Here is a 22269-nt window from a genome sequence, read left to right on the forward strand (position 1 = left end):
TGAAAATTGAATAAACGCTTTCAAAAAAAAAAAAAAAGTTTACTGACGTCTCCACGCATCTTCATATATAATGAATATCTGAAGATAAATATTGTTGTTTATGACTGTGTATTATTACATTGGTGCAATATAAATTAAAATAATTCAATATTTTTTTTTTTTTTAGTGACTAGTAAATTAGTAAATTGACTATTCACTAGTGATTTACCTGATGTGAAGTAAAGTGCCCTTAAAAGTGGTCGTAGGTTTTCTAGCTCCTCTTAGTCGTCCAGGTTCTCCTCTGTCCAGATCATCTGACTTTTGACTATCTTCAATGAAATTAACCTGCAAAACACATTTCAGATCATTATAATGACCAGGTCTGATTTCCTGCTCATGAACTTGTTCAAAAAAAGGAGATATTTTAAGATTAACAACCTGTGTGACACATTAATTGCACTAAATGGCAGAATAAGAAGGGTTTTTGAAGATAAAACCAAAAAAGCAACTGAGAATTGTTGATTTTTATGACCACACGACTGACTGAAATGTTACCAAGTCAAGCAGGCCTCAACTTTATACAAATCAACAGAAACCAATGGATTTAATGGCATCAAAAATGGGGAAGAAGGTCATAATGAGTCAATGAATACACACTGATACCACCAGGTTGTGATTTCCCATTTTAACCATTGGAGGAACTTTCATCCACTTCGTTTAGTCATAAACCGCCAAAACACACGTGGAAATGAAACAAAAACTGCTGAACACACGCTTTCTTTGACCTTGTGCTGCAGAAGTGGAAACAAAGTTGAAGCAAAACTCTGGCGCAACTGAACACGTGGAAAAGGCGGGAGAGGATGTGTGTCAGGGGTCAGGGGTCAAAGGTCACGGTGTCATTGGTTGGCACAATCGACCGAACTGGCCTTATGATGCACTCATAAATTAAAGAGGCAGATTAGATTTGAAATGTTCTGGACTTTATTTAGTTTTTGATTGAAAATGACAATTAGATTACATGAAATGTTCTTCACATTAGATTACATTTGATAATGTCAGTAAATCATTTAATCATTAGTGTCTATTTATTAGTTCATTGATCATTAGTGATGAAATGATTTTCATTGTGTTATCCATCGTTGGCAAACATACAGTAATGAATCACAGCATTGTTTTTCTTCAAAATCGTAATTGTAAAATAATAATAACACTTGTTTATGAAATGTAAATGTGGAAAGGCTTCATTTATCGAAGTTTTAGTGCAAAGCTGAAATGATTTAATGGTTAACAAATACCTCACAGTGTAGATGTTAAATCTGGTGGAAATGCTAATAAACAAAGCAATCATATGACAGTGGTGTACAGTAGTTCCTCTATGGTCTCAGGGCTCATATACACTAGAAGAAGTAGCTCAGATTGTGCATTACATCAGTTGCAAAGAAATTAACACATTAGGACTTTTCTCTATATATTCTCTATGGTGCCCCAAGTTTAAACGTCCAAAATGTAGTTTAAATGCAGTTTTAAAGAGCTCTAAACGATCCCAGCCAAGGAATAACGGTCTTATCTAGTGAAACAAATGGTTATTTTCAAAAAAAAAAAATGGTAAAAAAAAAACTGCAATTTTAACCTTCAATGCATTGAGCACCATTGAAGTCCACTATATGGAGAGAAATCCTGGAGTAGTTCACCTAAAAATTTAAAATTGGCTGAAAATGTGCTCATCCTCAGGCCACCCAAGATATTGTTTCTTCATCAGATTTGTAGAAATGTGTCATTCCATCACTGTTCCAACAACAAATCCTCTGGAGTGAATGGGTGCCGTCAGATTGAGAGTCCAAACAGCTGATAAAAACATCACAATAATCCACAAGTAATCCATACCACACTCCAGTCCATCAGTTAACATCTTGAGAAGACAAAAGCTGAAACGAATCCATCATTAAGACGCTTTTAACTAAAATACAGATATAATAACACTTCCTCCAATAATAAAAGTGGTCTGGTTTGAAGCAGGAGAGAAATCTGCAGAGCTCTAAACAAATTTGTGACCCCCGGATTACAAAAAGGTAAAAACAAGTTTAAAATAAGCTTTTTATTGATGTATGGTTTGTTAGGATAGGATGATATTTGGCCGAGATACAACTATTTCAAAATCTGAGGGTGCAAAAAAAAAAATCTAGATATTGAGAAAATCGCCCTTAGCAATGCATATTACTAATCAAAAATTAAGTTTTGATATATTTACGATAGGACTTTTACAAAATATCTTCATGGAACATGATCTTTACTTAATATCCTAATGATTTTTGGCATAAAACAAAAATCGACAATGTATTATCGTCTATTGCTACAAATATACGTTTTTGTTTAGAGCTGTTTTGGCTTGTAAACGTTGCTTGATTTGTGCAGAATTCTGAATCTGACTACTTTTTCCAATGGAGGTAGCATTATTATAGATTATGGACTAGATTATTTTACTTAATGTCTTAAACAGTGTTGGGGAAAGTTACTTTTAAAAGTAATGCATTACAATATTGAGTTAAAGTAACTAATTATGTTTATGGAAAGTAATTATGTTACTTTTGCGTTGCTTTTTAAATCTGGGCAGGGCTTGCTTGTTTGTTTTTAATATAAAAAGTTCTATTTTTGGCAAATGTAAAAGCCTTTTTACAGCAAAAGCCTCAGGCTTAGAGAAAAATAAATTCACATCTGTATAGACCGCAGAAGAAAAAAAAGTCAACTCTTGCAGAAATAAAAAAAGGAAAACAAATGTTAGATTATCTTGAGTAATTTTAGCTTATTAGTATGGATGAATTGGATCATCGAAGGTCGGCAGCGAAGACGTCGATTAATAAAATGGGATTAAGTACATAAAGGATATTTGTATTATTTAACACATTTAATTATTGCAGATTTGCATTGAATTTCAGTGTTTTTATTCGTTTTGAAGAACACCGTATCTGTTTTTTAGTGAGTGAAATGAATTAATGCATGTTCGCATTTATTCTAGAACTAAAGTAACATCTTACTCACAATTTCTCTCAACATGGGGACAGGAGAGCTTTTAATCAATAAATGAGGGAAAAAGTAACTGGTGTTACTTATTTGAAAAAGTAGGATATTTTCTTGTCAAATAAAAAGTAATGTGTTACTTTACTAGTTACTTGGAAAAAATAATATTATTATGTAACTTCAGCTTTTGTTTTAAGATGTTAACTGATGGACTGGAGTGCTGTGGATTATTGTGATGCTTTTATCAGCTGTTTGGACACGGCACCCATTCACTGCAGAAGATCCATTGGTGGGACAGTGACGGAATGACACATTTCTACAAATCTGATGGAGAAAATGAGTTTAAAACGACTTTTCATCCAAAAACTAAAACCTGCATTTATTTGATTCAAAGTACAGCAAAAACAGTACAATTTTTAAATATTTTTATTAATTAAAATAACAGTTCTCTATTTATATTTTAAAATGTAATTTATTTCTGTGCTCAAAGCTGAATTTTCAGAATAATTACTCCAGTCTTCAGTGTCACATGATCCTTCAGAAAGCATTCTAATATTCTGATTTGCTGCTCAGAAAAACATTTATGTTAAACAACGGAGTAGATTTTTTATTTTTATTTTTTCACGTTTGTAATATGAATAAAGTTCAAAATAACAGCATTTATCTGAAAACGAAATACTTCGTAACATTATAAATGTCTTTATCATCACTTTTGATCAATTTTGAAAGCATCCTTAATAAAAGTATCAATTCTATAACGACCTTCCTGAATAAAAATTAAAAATACATTATTATAATAATACACTGACTCCAAGCTTTTGAATGGGAAAGTGTATAATGTTACAAAAGCTTTTTATTTCAGATAAATGCAGATCTTTCTACTCAAAAAATCCTGAAAAAATGTACTCAACTGTTTAAAATATTGATGATAATAAAAATATATCTTGAACAGCAAATCAGATTAGAATGGTTTCTGAAGACTGAAGTTATGGTGCTGAAAATTCAGCTTTTAAATCACAGAAATAAATTACATTTTAAAATCTTTTCAAATAGAAAGCAGTTATTTTCAATAGTAAAAAAATTTCACAATTTTTGCTGCTTTTTCCATACTTTAGATCAAATAAATACAGCTTTGGTGTGCAAAAGAGACTTGTTTAAAAAAATCATCAAATAAATTTACATTTACATTTTAAAATACTTTCAAACAGAAAGCAGTTATTTTAAATGGCAAAAATATTTCATTTTTCCTGTATTTTGAACCTTATAAATGCAGACTTGCTGAGCAAAAGAGCATTCTTTAAAAAAAAAAAAACACAAGCTATATTAATCACCAAAACTTGGATTAAATCTTTTTATAAGCTTGTTTTCTTTCACTAGAACAGGTTTTGTATTTCTTTTTAAAACTGATCGATTAAAAAAAAAAAAAAAAAAAAAAAAAAAATAAAAGCATTATTTGTGGATTATTTCGGCTCAAAAATGGAGTTGCATGAGGTCAGATCTAGAGTTCTTTCAAAGAAAGTCCAGTTTCATTTTCAGAAAATAAAGATATAATCTTCAGGTTAAACTGACCCAACATGAGGGATCATTCAGACCTGTATCTCAGAGAAAACCATTTCTTTTGCGTAGATTCAGCAGGAAACACTCTGTTTTTCTCGTATGCTTGACATGTTCACATTAGAGGAATGCAGACGCTCACGAACCGGTTTTGGGTTTCTAACAACAGTATTCTCCAGTGTGCATGAGCCCTGAGACGTTTACCACAATAACACAGATAATCAAGTAAAGCTGCTGAAATAACGTCTTCATTTAGTTTTGATTGATCGAATCTAATAAACCCCGTAACCAGACGGTAGTTTGATTACAAAAAATCAATTAAAAATGGATTAAAATGCCACTCAAAGTTGAGCAAACAGAAGCGTCTCGTTCATTCGGCGTCGTTGAAAATGGATGGACGCATGGGATGAATCTGCTTTCGCTCTGGGAACTGCAGGCACTTGAGGGTGTAGAAACATCTACAATGTCTTACCAGTCCTTGTTTTAAGACAAACAGAGAGGGACATGAGAAAAACACGACGCACAAGTGCAACTCTGAGTTTCTTCCATTGATTTTCTCCAATTCTTCAATAGTCGTGAATCAGATGAATCACTTTGCACACTTGCAGTCATGAATCAATTGCTTTATGGAGAAACTCGAATTATGCACTCGAACATTGGAAAAGGATCGGAGGAAAAGGCCTTCAAACACTTCTTCTCATGCCAAATCAATCAGAGTTTGAGAGTCACATGATCAATCTGAGCGATCAATGAGATGCTTTGTCAGTATTAGCATGTGTAAGATCAATCACGTCTATTGAGACGAACACTACCAGATCAGAAGACTGAGAGACGGCATGGACGCTTGATTAGTTGATGAGATCAGAGATGAGAGTGACGATGAGCGTTAACCAGCACAATGCATCGGCTTGAAGGACTGGAATGAGGCTTGTTTTGATTTACAGATGCAAGATGACCGCTAAACAACCACAAAATCATCTATTCTTCACAATTGAGCAGAAATACTATGATAAACGTCAACACAAAAAATATAAACTGAATATTCACATTAATTTTGCTGGTGATTTATATAAGCAACATTGTGAATTACTATTATTGTAGTATTAAGATGCCATTTAAAAAATATATATATATTTCCTGCTTTCTTGTCAGTTTTGAAGCTTTTTAAAAAATCTTGTGTATTTATTTATTTTTTTTAGTTTTTAAATGTGTATATATCACACACACACACACACACACACACACACACATATATATATATATATATATATATATATATATATATATATATATATATATATATATGTATATGTATGTATGTTTATTATAGTTTCCCTTTGAATTTTTTTTTTAATCTGAACTTACTTCCAAAGCAACATTTCTTATTTTCATTTTCTCTTTTTTTTTCTATATTTTCTGTTTTCTTGTCAGTTTTAAAGTTTTGAGAAAATCTTGTGTTTTTATTTAGTTTTTAGTTTTTAAATGTCTATAGTTCTAATTATTTTTTTATATATATCGTTATTATAATTATTAAAACCATAAAATCCCATAAAATCTTTTTACTTAATTTTAAGGGTTTTTATGGTTTTAGAGATGTAGAGATTAATAATAATAATATATATTATATAATTAATATACTATATAATATTATATAATTAATAATATATATATAATAAATAATATATATATATATATATACACACACACTGTAAAAAAAATGTTTCAACCTAAAAAAGTGTTTGTGCTGCCTTGAAATTTTAAGTTTACTCAACTCAAATATCCACGTTTTCATATAGTATAACTTAACATTTCATGTTGACTAGACTTAAAATTTTAATGCAGCATGAACACTTACTTTTTTAAGTTGAATGAACTTTTTTTTGTTACAGTGTGTATATACATTAATAAATAATAATAATATATAATATTATTATTATTTTAATTCATTTCCAAAGCAACATTTCTTAATTTCATTTTCTCTTTTTTAAGGTTTTTAATGGTTTTAAAATATAATTTATTATTTTATTTTATAATTTTTTTTACTTAGTTTTAAGGTTTTTTTTTAATGGTTTTAGTAACTATAATAACCCTGTTGTGACTATTTTGGTGACTTTTAATTTGAGCATTAAATTTCCTAAAGATCACATCAAATTTCTTAAAGATTGTTGCTTGTTGTATGGGTATACTGTAAAAAAAAAAAATCTAAGTTGTAAATAAAACAAATTACTGGACTGTTTTACCAAAATAAATAAATAAATAAATAAATAAATATATAAATATAATAATAATTGATTCTTTGTACTTAAAATTTCTATTTCTTTATAACAATTTAACAAATAATTACAAAATAAATCTTACATCAAATTTTCAGTGTATGAAAGTGTTCATACAGATGTTTATTCATTTTTATTTCTTTTTTTACATTGTTACACTAAATGAAAATGAGAAATATTGGAAATATTGTAAACTAGCTAAAATCTAAAAAACTTAAGACTTTTTAAAAACTTAATATACATTTATATATTTGTTAACATTTATTTTATTCCACGTGATGTTGTTTTATGGTTTTAATTTTATGAATATTGTAGCAATTTTACATTTAACATTACATTTCCTAAAGATCATGGTAAATTCCTAGAGATCATGGTAAACAAAAAGATTGTTGCTTGTTTTATAAGTACACTATAAAATAAATAAATATAATTGGACTACGTTTTACCAAAAAAAAATTGTTCTTTCTACTTAAAAGTTCATGTCTTTCTTTCAGTTTTTCAAGTATTTACAAAATAAATTTTCAAAATCATTAGTGTATGAAAGTGTTCAAACAGATGTTTTAACAGCGTCTCTCATTTCAACTTCAGTATAAAAGCAAAAATACAGCAGAAGCTTTAGTGTGCAGCATCAGCATGCTTTGATTTCAAATCACAATGGTCAAAGATTGATTTAGAAGCTCAAATGCATAAATTAGACAAAAGTATAAGAATTACTCAAATTAAATGATTCAAAAGTAAGAGCAGAATCAAAGAATGAGCAGTAGATCGAGTAACGGGTGAAGAGGAGTTAACTTTATTAAACTGATTAAGATCATGTTCGGGTCACATTTCAAAATCAAAAGGCTGTTTCCAGAACCATTAAGATTTTTCTCACTATTTTCATGAGGATTCATTTTATTAAGGCTGACTTATGAAATAATAGTCAAAAAACAATTAAAAAGTGAACAGTTTATCGAGACCACCATTGAGGAACAGCGAAAGTAAAGCTTCTGGAAACAAACTTTCCTCAAAAGATCCTGATGATCAGATTTGAGATTCACAGTTTTATAAAAAAAAAAATGGTTCATGGAGAATCAAGCCAAGCTTCAGTCAAGTAAGTGTCCTTAAGTTATTAAGTTTTGATTTTGATTTGACAGTAAAAAGACACAACAGAATGCATGTAGTAGATTGTATACAAAAGCTATGTAAATTTTCCTTACAAATTTGCATCAAATATGATGGCTTTATAGGGTTAAAGACATTTTTCTGTCTAATTCTTGTTACCAAGTTGCAAAAAATCTTGCAAAATATAATTTCTTTTGATTGTTGGAGAAATGTGACCTCGATATGTGAACAAGGAAACGTTAGATTAGACAGAATGCAGTGTATGAATGAGTAAATGTGGTATACCTTTTTGGGTTTGATGGATTGATCAGCGTTGAAACTGGATTCGAGAGTCTCTTTAGACTCTGATTCAGTATCCTTGATGTCACCCTCATCTTCGCTGACAATTGGACCGTTTTCACAGATTGGAGACTGGAAGTCATCGTCCAGGAGAGGCGGATAACTGTATTTGAATTCGTCCTGTCACATAAAAGAATGTTAACGAATCTTTGTAATCTTGCAATGTATTATCAGTTTGTTGCCTAGATTTATGCTTCTAGATTCAAAAATCATAAAAAAAAATATTTTGAGATGATGGTGGCACCGTTTTAGGCAGATATCCTAAAGTTGGTGCAATAAATGTTTAGACCCTTAGCAATAAATGTGCCAAATTTCATGACGTTTCTTCAAATAGTTCTTGGGGTTTTAATATTAGATGAAGCAAAATGCACAATCAATTTTTCTAAAGATATAATCATGAAAAGTCATATTTAAACTTGGTGGCACTAGAGGGTTTTAAGTTTGTGCAATTAATGTTTAGACCCAATGCAATAAGTGTGCCAAATTTCATGATGTTCCTCGGCAAAATACATCAGTTTTAATCATGAAGTCAAAATTTGAGCTGATGGAGGTGCTAAAGTTTTTAAGCAGAACATCTAAAGTTGGTGCAATTAATCTTTAGACCCTTTGCAATAAATATGCTAAATTTCACAAGTTCCTTTATGTGGTTCTTGGGGTTTTAACATTAGACTGCAAAATACACAATTAGTTTTTCTAGTTACAATCATGAAGCCATAATTTGAGCTGATGGTGGTGCTAAAGGGTTTTAAGCAGAAACGCTAAAGTTGGTGCAATTAATGTTTAGACCCTTTGCAATAAATGTGCCAAATTTCATGATGTTCCTTCAAGCGGTTCTTGGGGTTTCAACATTAGACTAAACAAAATACACATTTTTTTTTTTAGTTAAAATCATGAAGCCATAATTTGAGCTGATGGTGGTGTTAAAGGGTTTTAAGCAGAAGTCCTAAAGTTGGTGCAATTAATGTTTAGTCCCTTTGCAATAGATTCCAAATTTCACAACGTTTAACCAAGCGGTTCTTGAGGTTTCAACATTAGACTAAAAAAACAGTTTTTTTCTAGTTACAATCATGAAGTCATAATTTGAGCTGATGGTGGCGCTAGATGGCTTTAGGGAGAAACCCTGAAGTTGGTGCAATTAATGTTTAGATCCTTAGCTATAAATGTACCAAATTTCACAATGTTCCTCCAAGCGGTTCTTGAGGTTTCAACATTAAACTAAAAAAACACAGTTTTCTTCTAGTTACAATCATGAAGTCATATTTTGAGATGATGGTGGTGCTAAAGGGTTTTAAGCAGAAACTTCAAAGTTGGTGCAATTAATTTTTAGACCCTTTACAATAAATGTGCCAAATATTATTATGTTCCTCCAAGCGGTTCTTGGGGATTCAACATTAGAATCAGCAAAATACACAATTCGTTTTTAAGTCATAATTTGAACTGATGGTGGTGGTAAAGGATTTTTAGGCAGAACCCCTGATGTTGGTGCAATTATTGTTTAGACCCTTAGCAAAAGATGCACCAAATTTCACAGTGTTCCTCCAAGCGGTTCTTGGGGATTCAACATTAGAGTAAGAAAAATACACAATCAGCTGATTGTGGCACTAAAGGGTTTTAAGCAGAAACCCTAAAGTTGGTGCAATTAATGTTTAGACCCATTGCAATAAATTTGCCAAATTTCATGACTTTTCTCTACACAGCTCTTATGGAAAGCTAAATACACAAATTTTTCCAGTTTTAATCAAAGTCAGAATTTGAGTTGACTGTTGTGCTAGATCCAGAAACTCTAAAGTTAGTGCAATTAATATTTAGACCTATTGCAATAAATTTTATGATACTCCAAGCGGTTCTTGGGGCTTCAACATACACAATTTCTAAAGTTACAATCATACAGGAAGCTATATTTTGAACTCATGGCTGTGCTTGAGGATTTTAGGCAGATGTTCTTAAATTGATCTGATTAATGTTCAGACCATCTGAAATAAATGTGCCAAATTTCATGATGTTCTTCCAAGCGGTTCTTGGGGTTTCAACATTAGACTAAACAAAATACACTTTTTTTTTTTAGTTAAAATCATGAAGCCATAATTTGAGCTGATGGTGGTGTTAAAGGGTTTTAAGCAGAAGTCCTAAAGTTGGTGCAATTAATGTTTAGTCCCTTTGCAATAGATTCCAAATTTCACAACGTTTAACCAAGCGGTTCTTGAGGTTTCAACATTAGACTAAAAAAACAGTTTTTTTCTAGTTACAATCATGAAGTCATATTTTGAGATGATGGTGGTGCTAAAGGGTTTTAAGCAGAAACTTCAAAGTTGGTGCAATTAATTTTTAGACCCTTTACAATAAATGTGCCAAATATTATTATGTTCCTCCAAGCGGTTCTTGGGGATTCAACATTAGAATCAGCAAAATACACAATTCGTTTTTAAGTCATAATTTGAACTGATGGTGGTGGTAAAGGATTTTTAGGCAGAACCCCTGATGTTGGTGCAATTATTGTTTAGACCCTTAGCAAAAGATGCACCAAATTTCACAGTGTTCCTCCAAGCGGTTCTTGGGGATTCAACATTAGAGTAAGAAAAATACACAATCAGCTGATTGTGGCACTAAAGGGTTTTAAGCAGAAACCCTAAAGTTGGTGCAATTAATGTTTAGACCCATTGCAATAAATTTTATGATACTCCAAGAGGTTCTTGGGGCTTCAACATACACAATTTCTAAAGTTACAATCATACAGGAAGCTATATTTTGAACTCATGGCTGTGCTTGAGGATTTTAGGCAGATGTTCTTAAATTGATCTGATTAATGTTCAGACCATCTGAAATAAATGTGCCAAATTTCATGATGTTCTTCCAAGCGGTTCTTGGGGTTTCAACATTAGACTAAACAAAATACACATTTTTTTTTTTTTTAGTTAAAATCATGAAGCCATAATTTGAGCTGATGGTGGTGTTAAAGGGTTTTAAGCAGAAGTCCTAAAGTTGGTGCAATTAATGTTTAGTCCCTTTGCAATAGATTCCAAATTTCACAACGTTTAACCAAGCGGTTCTTGAGGTTTCAACATTAGACTAAAAAAACAGTTTTTTTCTAGTTACAATCATGAAGTCATATTTTGAGATGATGGTGGTGCTAAAGGGTTTTAAGCAGATACTTCAAAGTTGGTGCAATTAATTTTTAGACCCTTTACAATAAATGTGCCAAATATTATTATGTTCCTCCAAGCGGTTCTTGGGGATTCAACATTAGAATCAGCAAAATACACAATTAGTTTTTAAGTCATAATTTGAACTGATGGTGGTGGTAAAGGATTTTTAGGCAGAACCCCTGATGTTGGTGCAATTATTGTTTAGACCCTTAGCAAAAGATGCACCAAATTTCACAGTGTTCCTCCAAGCGGTTCTTGGGGATTCAACATTAGAGTAAGAAAAATACACAATCAGCTGATTGTGGCACTAAAGGGTTTTAAGCAGAAACCCTAAAGTTGGTGCAATTAATGTTTAGACCCATTGCAATAAATTTGCCAAATTTCATGACTTTTCTCTACACAGCTCTTATGGAAAGCTAAATACACAAATTTTTCCAGTTTTAATCAAAGTCAGAATTTGAGTTGACTGTTGTGCTAGATCCAGAAACTCTAAATGTAGTGCAATTAATATTTAGACCTATTGCAATAAATTTTATGATACTCCAAGCGGTTCTTGGGGCTTCAACATACACAATTTCTAAAGTTACAATCATACAGGAAGCTATATTTTGAACTCATGGCTGTGCTTGAGGATTTTAGGCAGATGTTCTTAAATTGATCTGATTAATGTTCAGACCATCTGAAATAAATGTGCCAAATTTCATGATGTTCTTCCAAGCGGTTCTTGGGGTTTCAACATTAGACTAAACAAAATACACATTTTTTTTTTTTTAGTTAAAATCATGAAGCCATAATTTGAGCTGATGGTGGTGTTAAAGGGTTTTAAGCAGAAGTCCTAAAGTTGGTGCAATTAATGTTTAGTCCCTTTGCAATAGATTCCAAATTTCACAACGTTTAACCAAGCGGTTCTTGAGGTTTCAACATTAGACTAAAAAAACAGTTTTTTTCTAGTTACAATCATGAAGTCATATTTTGAGATGATGGTGGTGCTAAAGGGTTTTAAGCAGATACTTCAAAGTCGGTGCAATTAATTTTTAAAACCTTTACAATAAATGTGCCAAATATTATTATGTTCCTCCAAGCGGTTCTTGGGGATTCAACATTAGAATCAGCAAAATACACAATTAGTTTTTAAGTCATAATTTGAACTGATGGTGGTGGTAAAGGATTTTTAGGCAGAACCCCTGATGTTGGTGCAATTATTGTTTAGACCCTTAGCAAAAGATGCACCAAATTTCACAGCGTTCCTCCAAGCGGTTCTTGGGGATTCAACATTAGAGTAAGAAAAATACACAATCAGCTGATTGTGGCACTAAAGGGTTTTAAGCAGAAACCCTAAAGTTGGTGCAATTAATGTTTAGACCCATTGCAATAAATTTGCCAAATTTCATGACTTTTCTCTACACAGCTCTTATGGAAAGCTAAATACACAAATTTTTCTAGTTTTAATCATAAAGTCAGAATTTGAGTTGACTGTTGTGCTAGATCCAAAAACTCTAAAGTTAGTGAAATTAATATTTAGCCCTATTGCAATAAATTTTATGATACTCCAAGCGGTTCTTGGGGCTTCAACATACACAATTTCTAAAGTTACAATCATACAGGAAGCTATATTTTGAACTCATGGCTGTGCTTGAGGATTTTAGTCAGATGTTCTTAAATTGATCTGATTAATGTTCAGACCATCTGAAATAAATGTGCCAAATTTCATGGCAATCTTCCAAATGGTTTTAAGGGTTGCAGCACAACAAATATTGCTGATGATGCAACATAAAGCTCAAATAAATCAAGTGTACAGACATCAAATGATTTAACTTTACATTTTGGTTAAAATATCTAATCAAAGTACATCTGTTATTATTTATTTGATAACCTCAAGTCATATTTTATTAAAAACAATTAACTCGGTTATTTGTACGTACTGTTCCTCCCATGTAAGGTGGAAGGTGCTCTGGGCCGATATACGTCTGGATGTCACTCTTGGTGACAAACTTGAGCTTACTGATGGCGTCAGGGCCCAGCCATGTCTTCACTATCTTCCAGGCAGCTGCCACACAAAAGAAAGTTATGATAAATAAACAGCTGGACTAGATGTGTTTAGACTAGACTATTCTTGAGCCAATCAAAACTCACCATTCATTATCCAAGGCATCTCGTACATGATCATTTTGGCTGCATAACAAAACAAGAACAACAAATCAAAGATGTTTAAACAAAGATATGAAATCTCTCTCTCTATAACACAGGAGTTCCCAAAACTTTTTAGGTCATCCGAACCCCTTTGACCTTAAATATCTGAAGTCTGATATTTTTAAGTTAATATTTCAATAAATTGACATCACATTTGCATGTTAACAGTTTTCTGATGTCATAAATATTTCACCCTTTTAAAATGTATTTACTGTAATTTTTCCATTTTTTTGTTTTAATTAGCTTTTCATCAACCCAGTTTGACGAACCCTATAATATAAGGTTTAAAACAGAATATACTTACAAAGAAACTTTGGATAGTACACTTTGAAGCAGCTAATGATATACTTGACAAAGTCCATATCCTAGAAAAGAAAAAAATATGGAAATCTAATTTGCTACAATTCATAGAGCTGGATGATATGATGATCTATGGGCTATGTGAAAGTTTTTGCTATACCATTTACATTAAGGTAAATGCTTTATTTACATGTGAAATTAAAAAGGACTGTGATAGAAAACAAGTCTATTTTTTGCATAATCCAAGTGAATAAAATCATTAAGACATGATTTAATATCCAAAGCATTTTTTTCACTCAGATTTAAGTATTTGAATGTATGTCAGTAAGAGTGTTTACTTTACTGACCCACTTCAAGACTAAACCATTGCCTCAAGTTCAACTGTAAAGCTGCCGTTAATCCATTGGCTAACTAACTGTTAAAGGTCACCAATAGGTGTCAAATTCAATGGTAAACAAGACTGCAACCAGCACCGCTCAACACAAACACTCCTAGTCTGTACTACAATCGGTTAATCATTTAATTTTGCAATCCTGATGTTTACTGAACGCTTGAATAACCTTTAGCTTCATTTGCTGTTGACACTTACACTTGCTCTCCAGATTCACTCTTGGGAGCCACAATGTTACTTTTCAATGAAAGTTTGTTACAAGAAAACAATGCGATATTTATTTGAAAACCTATAATATTGACAGGGTCACTGTTGTAACTGGGGGAGGGAAAAAAAGTTTTTATATGAAGAAATTCTCTAAGAATTATTAATACAGAGAAATATATACAGTAGATACAAGCACAATAAACACATTAACCCATTGGATCAGCAGATTTATCTTGCCAGACAGGATTTTCTAAAGGATACTTATGTTGAAAATACCATTTGTGCAAAGTCATATTTTGAAATGATGGTGGCACTACATAGTTTTAGGCAGAGACCCTAAAATTGGTGTAATTAATGTTCGGATCAATTGAAATAAATGTGTCCTGATATTATTTATTACATTTCTTCTCATTATATGTGACCCTGGACCACAAAACCAGTCATAAGTTTAAATTTTACAATACTGAGATATATACATCATATGGAAGCACAATAAATAAGCTTTCTATTGATGTATGGTTTGTTAGGATAGGACAATATTTGGCCGAGATACATCTATTTGAAAATCTGGAATCTAAGGGTGCAAAAAAATCAAAATACTGAGAAAATCACCTTTAAAGTTGTCCAAATTAAGTTCTTAACAATGCATATTACTAATCAAAAATTACATTTTGATATGTTTACAGTAGGAATTTTACAAAAAATCTTAATGTAACATGATCTTTACTTAATTTCCTAATGATTTTTGACATAAAAGAAAAATCAAGAATTTTGACCCATGCAATGTATTTTTGGCTATTGCTACAAATATAACCCAGCGACTTAAGACTGGTTTTGTGGTCCAGGGTCACATATATATAAATTTTATTAAGTTATTATAATTATTTTCTTAAAAACAAACTGAGAATCATTCCTTGGCACAATTTGTATTTAAAAAAAAAAATAATAATAAAAAATATTGTTTTTTTAAATTAATATTTGACTAAACTAATTTGAGTTATAAGATTATGAAAAACACTATAGTAGTAATAATTTCTAGTAATATATATGTTCTAAAAGTTACTAGAGTTGAAAGTTCTAATCATACAAAGTCATATTACTTGCATATTTATACTTTTTTTATGTACTTGTATTGATGCATTTTTTTTTTCAGAGGAACCATTATTTCTAGTAATAATATTAGTAGTAGTAATAATAATACTAATACTAATAAAATAACAATAATAATATTATTATTATTAAATTAAAAGTGTATAAATAGATTGTTTATATATAGATTTTCTAAAGGTTACTAGAGTTGAAAGTTCCAATAGTACAAAGTCATATTTTGAGCTGATGGTGGCGCTAGAGGGTTTTAGGCAGAGACCCTAAAATTAGACCCACTGAAATAAATGTGCCAAATTTCACAACATTCCTCCAAATGGTTGTTAGGATTTCAACACAACATTCTCATATACATACAGTATATAAAATGTTTTTTATTCCTTCTTTCTTTCCAATCAAAGGAACCATTATTTCTAGTTAATAGGTGGCGCTAGAGGGTTTTAGGCAGAGACCCTAAAATTGGTGCAAATAATGTTTAGACCCACTAAAATAAATGTACCAAATTTCATAATATTTCTCCAAACGGTTGTTGGGATTTCAACATAACATTCACAGCTTGGCTCCTGATAAATCGCTAATGATGCAACACAAAGGTCAATAAAAAAAATCATTTAAATAAATAAATAAAATACAATTTTACACTAAGAAAAAGAACCTACCTCAACTGATACGAAAATCGAATGATTTAACTTTGTCAAAAGCATTCCATTTAAAAGATCAAAGCAAATCTCCAGAGTAAAGACAGTCTTTTCATATAAACACGAGCAGCCAATTTACAGTCATATAAGATAAGCATAAAAGTGAGCAAATTAAAGCACAATCTAATTCCTCCGCATTAAGTTTGATTAGGCTGCGGCTTTGGCCTTCCAACAGCGTTAAACTCCCGCATTTCTGCTGCAGAAACATGAGACGAGGAGATTTGCAGTTTGACGGGAAATTCTCTGGGATTAGAGCGAGTTGGATTGACCAAAGGGATTTAAAGGCCATGTTAATCTGCAAAGTGTTAAACCAGTGAGCGGTGTCTGTCTCTTTGCACCTTCGACTCGTATAGCTAATGACCTTGACCATTGTCAACCGGTTAGTCTTGAAATGTTTTAGACCAAACTTCAGTATGTAGATTAAAGTCAAGCACTTACTATATTACTGAGTCCGGACTCGGACATGTCGAACACGACCGTCAGCGGCATCCCAGGCTCACGTTTGGCGTAACGCTCCAACCAGAACGCCACATAACGCTTCTTATCCATTATTGTCTTGGCATCTTTAACGTGGAGCTTTACTCTGAACCAGACTGCAGATGGAAAGATATCATTAAGTCTTCAAGGGAAATATTTGACTTAAGATAAAAAGTGAGTGATGCAGCTAAAGAATTCGTTTTCAGTGTCTGTGTTCACAATAATTGAGTTGAACGTATTTAGGAATGCAATGTATGCCTATTTTCACATTTGCATGATATCCAACATTTCTGAGGGCAGATTACATCATTTCACTAGATTTATCATGAGAAATCCTGCTGCCAAAAAAATAGTTTAAGTTTTCCAGCAAAAATAAATTACTATGTAATAATATAATAAATTACTAAATAAATGAGCTACTGCAATCTAAATAATAAATAAATGTACTATATCAAAATGTATACATTTTTATAAAATATTAATTTTATTTAGCAGTGCAATAGTTTTATAATTGAAATATAATTGTGTTAGAGTTAGTAATAATATTATAACCACTGTTGTTGTTATCTAAAATATAAATAAATGTACTATATCAAATAATTTATAGACTTTTTATTAAGTATTAATTTTTTTTTTTACTGTGCAATAGTTTTATAAGTGAAATATAAATGTCTTAGTATTTTATATTAAGTATTGAATTAATAACAAACTTAACTATTATTAATAATATTATTAAAAGTATATACATTTATTATTATTGTTATTACTACATTTATTAAATGTATTGTAATATTTCATTTATTTTTATTATACATAAATTATATCTAAATTCTAAAAAGTATATAATTTGATATGGAAAATTTATAAAGTATAAATTATATATTTTTTTGTGCAATAGTTTTACAATTTAAAAATAAATGTCTTAGAGGTATTAATAACAATAACACATTAGTATTATTACTAATAAAATTAAAATATATATTATTTATTAAATTAACAATATTTATTGCATTTATTCTTATTGTGTATATACACATTTTATTAACTTATAATTATTTAAATAAATACATTTTATAAATGTGTTTTTTTTTTTTTTTATATTTATAGCATATAAATATATTACTATTTATTATATATAATAATTTATAATAATAATAAATTATAAATAATAAATAATGATTATTTCTTAGTGCATAGAAATTGTATTAAGCATTGAAATTATTAAGAAATGATTATTTTATAATAAATTATATATTTAATTATTATAGATTTTTTTTTTTTTTATACATGCTTAACAAATTACATAATACTTTTTATGTTCTTCTATTTTTTTTTTTTTTTTTTTTTTCCTGTTCTGGTTTGAAATGTTTTTTTCCCAGCCACTGTAGTTGAGGATAGTTAATTACACAATTAGGTTAAAATCAGTAAAAATATATTTGAACATAATAAGGGCATGTTTCCACACTGCTTTCAATAAATGAGCTATTAAAATACACACTGAACTGTGGTTTTAACAGGCGAGACTCATTTTAACTCCACCTACAGAGTTTGTTCCCTTCTTTGTCGTATCCGTGAAGATAAACCGCGCCGCTCTCAAACATCCATCTGGGAATACTGCTCTCAGTGAGATCTACAGGAAGAAGCCAACAAAAATAAAAATGGCACTCATTCATCACATTTTCTTCCTGAATCATCACAACAGTATCAGCTTGCAACTCTGCCAACGTCACGCTTCCCTCAAGAACTCGATGACACTTGGATAAGACTAAATCACCACTGACTCTGTTGGCTTTGGAGGCAATGAAAGTTATTTTAAACTCTTCTGTTGAACACATCAGCTCAAATGATTGAATTAAAACACTGGCGCTCGTAAGGAGGAAGCACAGACAAGAGGAGGATTATGACCACATACAATGAAGGAGTTCAGCTAAATGTTTTCTTAGCTTTGCTTTCTAATGGAGCACAAAGCTCAGATTCTTTACATCTCTATAAGTGTAAAACACAGATGGAGCAAATAGAAATGATGCACTGTTTATCCATGTTTAATATGGACTAGTATTATGGAACTGAATAATAACAACTTTTCAGTACTTAATAACTTTAATCTTTAAGTCCATCAGTAATAGTAGTAGTAGTGTAATGTGGTTAAAATTGTACTAGTCATTAAAAAAAATAATAAAATGTAATGCACTGTGATGGTAAAATAATTGTACTACAGTCATGGAAAAAATCAAAGTGATTTTATTTTTCCATTTTAAAAGATTTATAATACAATTTTTAACATTTTACTGTATTTTTACTGTATAATCACACAATTACAATCAAAATTGAGAACAATTTTTTTGTTTTAAAATTACATTTTAAATTGTTTAAAATGAATAATAATTGTAATGCTGATTTAAATACATACAGAAATTGTGAAATGTGGTTCAAAAACTGTACTACAGTCATGAAAATCACCAAAAAAATCAATTTTAAGTGATTTAAAAAAAATTATTTTTACTGTTATAAGGTAACAATAAAATAGTAATGAGAATCAGAGAATAATCATGATTTTTTTTTAAATATATTTTAAAACTAACATTTTAATGACAATTGTATAAATTTAAGAATTTACAATGATTAAAATGAATGACTTTCAAATATTACTTTAAAAAATGTAAAATGTTATTTTTACTAATTTTTTAGTTTTTAATTTAAAATATAACTTTAAAAACTAACATTTTCATTTTTTTTACTGTAATATGCTAAAATAATTGTATCACAATAATGAAAATCACAGTTGAGAATTATTATTTTTTTAATGAGAATTTTATAATATTATTACAATAATTTTACTGTAGTCCCAACTCTACTATTTTTACTGAAATGTTTTTTTTTTAAATTACTACAGTAATGAAAAGCAGTTGAGGATCTTTTTTTTTTTAAATATTATATTAAAATGTAAAAAAAAAAAAAAAAAAGTACTAAGTAAAATTTAAATAAAAAAAAAAAAGTCCAGATGCATGAATGACAACTCCTAGGTGATAAAATTCCTAAAATAGTCCTAAACCAAGTTTCACTTTCTTTTTGTCAAATGTGACCTTGACATGTTTTTTTTTCACGAGACTTACGGTACAGCAGCGAGTCATGCATGTGAACAACTTCCTCATTTCACCCTCTTCTGCGAAAAAGCAGCAACACATCAAGGCCAAATACTGTACATACCATTCAAAGTAAACTCTTTCCTCCACTGTAAGCTCTCGTCGATCATCTTTAAGGTGTCTTCCACAACAAAGTGTCTCCATGCGAGGTAGCCTTCAACCAGAGCTTCATCTTTGAAGAGTCTCTCCACGTCTCTGCTGTCATATTTATCTTGGGACCCTGTGAGATAGTAAAAGCAATACAGGGTTTCAATTAGCGAGCCAATCTTATTAATAATTCTGTTATTAACATGCGTATCTTTTATTACATACGTTACCAGTCAAAAGTTTTTGAACAGTAAGAGTTTTAATGTACTGCTCATCAAGCCTGCATTTATTTGATCTAAAGTACGGCAAAAGCAGTAAAATTCTGAAATATTTTTACTATTTAAAATAACTGCTTTCTATTTGAATATATTTTGAAACGTAATTTATTCCTGTGATTTCAAACAAGATTTTTTTGCATCATTCCTCCAGTCTCTAATGTCACATGATCCTTCGGAAATCATTCTAATATTCAGATTTTCTGCTCTAAAAACCTTTATTATTATTATTATTATTATTAATAATAATAATATTAATATTTTGTCATCACTTTTGATTCATTTAATAAATTATAGAAATTAAATTATTACATAAATTATAGATTTTCAGCTTTGATCACAGGAATAAATTACGTTTTAAAATATATTCAAATAGAAAACAGTTATTTTGAATAGTAAAAATATTTCAGAGTTTTTATGCTTTTTCTATACGTTGGATCAAATAAATGCAGCTTTGGTGAGCAAAAGAGACTTATTTAAAAATTGTACAATAATGTTACAAAATACTTTTATTTCGGATAAATGCTGTTGTTTTAAATAGTAAAAATATTTGACAATTTTTACAGCTTTTTCTATACTTTGGATCAAATAACTACAGCTTTGGTGAGTAAAAGACTTATTAAATCATTAAAATATTCATTTAAAATTGTATAATGTTACAAAAGTTTTTTTTTTATTTCGGATAAATGCTGTTCTTCTGAACTTTCTTTTTATCAAAGAAACTTAAATTCAGCTTTGATCACAGGAATAAATTACATTTTAAAATGTATTCAAATAGAAAGCAGTTATTTTAATTAGTAAAAATATTTCAGAGTTTTTACAGCTTCTTCTATATTTTGGATCAAATAAATACAGCATTGGTGAGAAAAAAAATGTTGTATAATGTTACAAAAGCATTTTAATTCAGATGAATGCTGTTCTTTTGAACTTTCTGATTTCTGAAGAATCATGTGACACTAAAAACTGGATAATGATGCTAAAAATTCAGCTTTGATCACAGAAATAAATTACATTTTAAAATCTATTCAAATAGAAAGCTATTATTTTAAATAGTAAAAATATTTTTAAAAATTTACGGCTTTTTTCTATACTTTGGATCAAATAAATACAGATTTGGTGAGCCAAAGAGACTTATTTAAAAATCATTAAAAATCGTTCTGTTCAAAAACTTTTGACTAGAAGTGTATGCGTGTATAAATTAACCCAAATAAATATTTTCCTCAACTTAAAATAGACACCTAGACAAAGTTAAACAAGTCTAAAATTATAAATGAATATTTTAAAGCAATATATGAGAACATTATTTCAAACTACAGTCCAGGAAATATCATAAAGGCATTTAAGCACAGACTGTACGACTTGCTTTTGCATTTATTGCTATTTATTTCTCACTAGTACGAGTTTTGCAACAGCAAAACACAACATAATCATTAAAACATTCATTGTGAAGGTTTTCTGACAGCTGAATCCAACAGCTGTTATATCGAATAATAAACATCTGCTCTCATTATAAGCTTCACCAAAGCACACATGATGCACAAAAGTCTTAATGTCACTATGTATACTCAAATATGTAATATTAACGTACAATTATGAGATGATAATGAATGTTATTGTGAAGATCACAACAGTTATGAACTTAGCGATCTGCTAACTCACCTTCAACATACTCGCTTTTAAACCTCTGTCGCGTTTCTTCGATCTTGCTCTCGAGGTCCTTTTGGAAAGCGTAAAATAGCAGTTATAAATCCGTTTAGGATATGAATATAACATGAAATGTTTCTTTTGTTTAACTGTCTGATTACCTGCTCTGATTCCGCCTGTCCTGCCTCCGCCATGTTAGTGCGCACTGTCAGTCAGCAGTGGCCTGATCTTCAGTGGAATCTATCGCAGGCTCCGCGAAACTGGACGTGTGGTGACGCCATGTTGGCTCTTATATGTCAAACAAACCTTTGATCGGGCTCTCTCAACGAGATAAAGTTCCTCTGAT

General features: G+C 30.3%; 1 protein-coding gene across 1 annotated transcript; it reads right to left on the reverse strand.

The window, feature by feature from the left end:
- Positions 1 to 937: 937 nt before the first annotated feature.
- Positions 938 to 22269, reverse strand: mospd2 (motile sperm domain containing 2). The gene is made up of 10 exons (XM_073846148.1): positions 22085 to 22269; positions 21939 to 21996; positions 19982 to 20137; positions 18318 to 18404; positions 16736 to 16890; positions 13902 to 13962; positions 13541 to 13579; positions 13330 to 13454; positions 8211 to 8384; positions 938 to 5025 (listed from the first exon to the last, which is right to left on the reverse strand). The coding sequence occupies exons 1-10, from the start codon at positions 22115 to 22117 to the stop codon at positions 5017 to 5019; spliced, it is 897 nt and encodes a 298-aa protein (XP_073702249.1). The 5' UTR covers positions 22118 to 22269; the 3' UTR covers positions 938 to 5016.

This window comes from Garra rufa, chromosome 8 (assembly GCF_049309525.1).
Source record: "Garra rufa chromosome 8, GarRuf1.0, whole genome shotgun sequence".
Taxonomy (NCBI): Eukaryota; Metazoa; Chordata; class Actinopteri; order Cypriniformes; family Cyprinidae; genus Garra; species Garra rufa.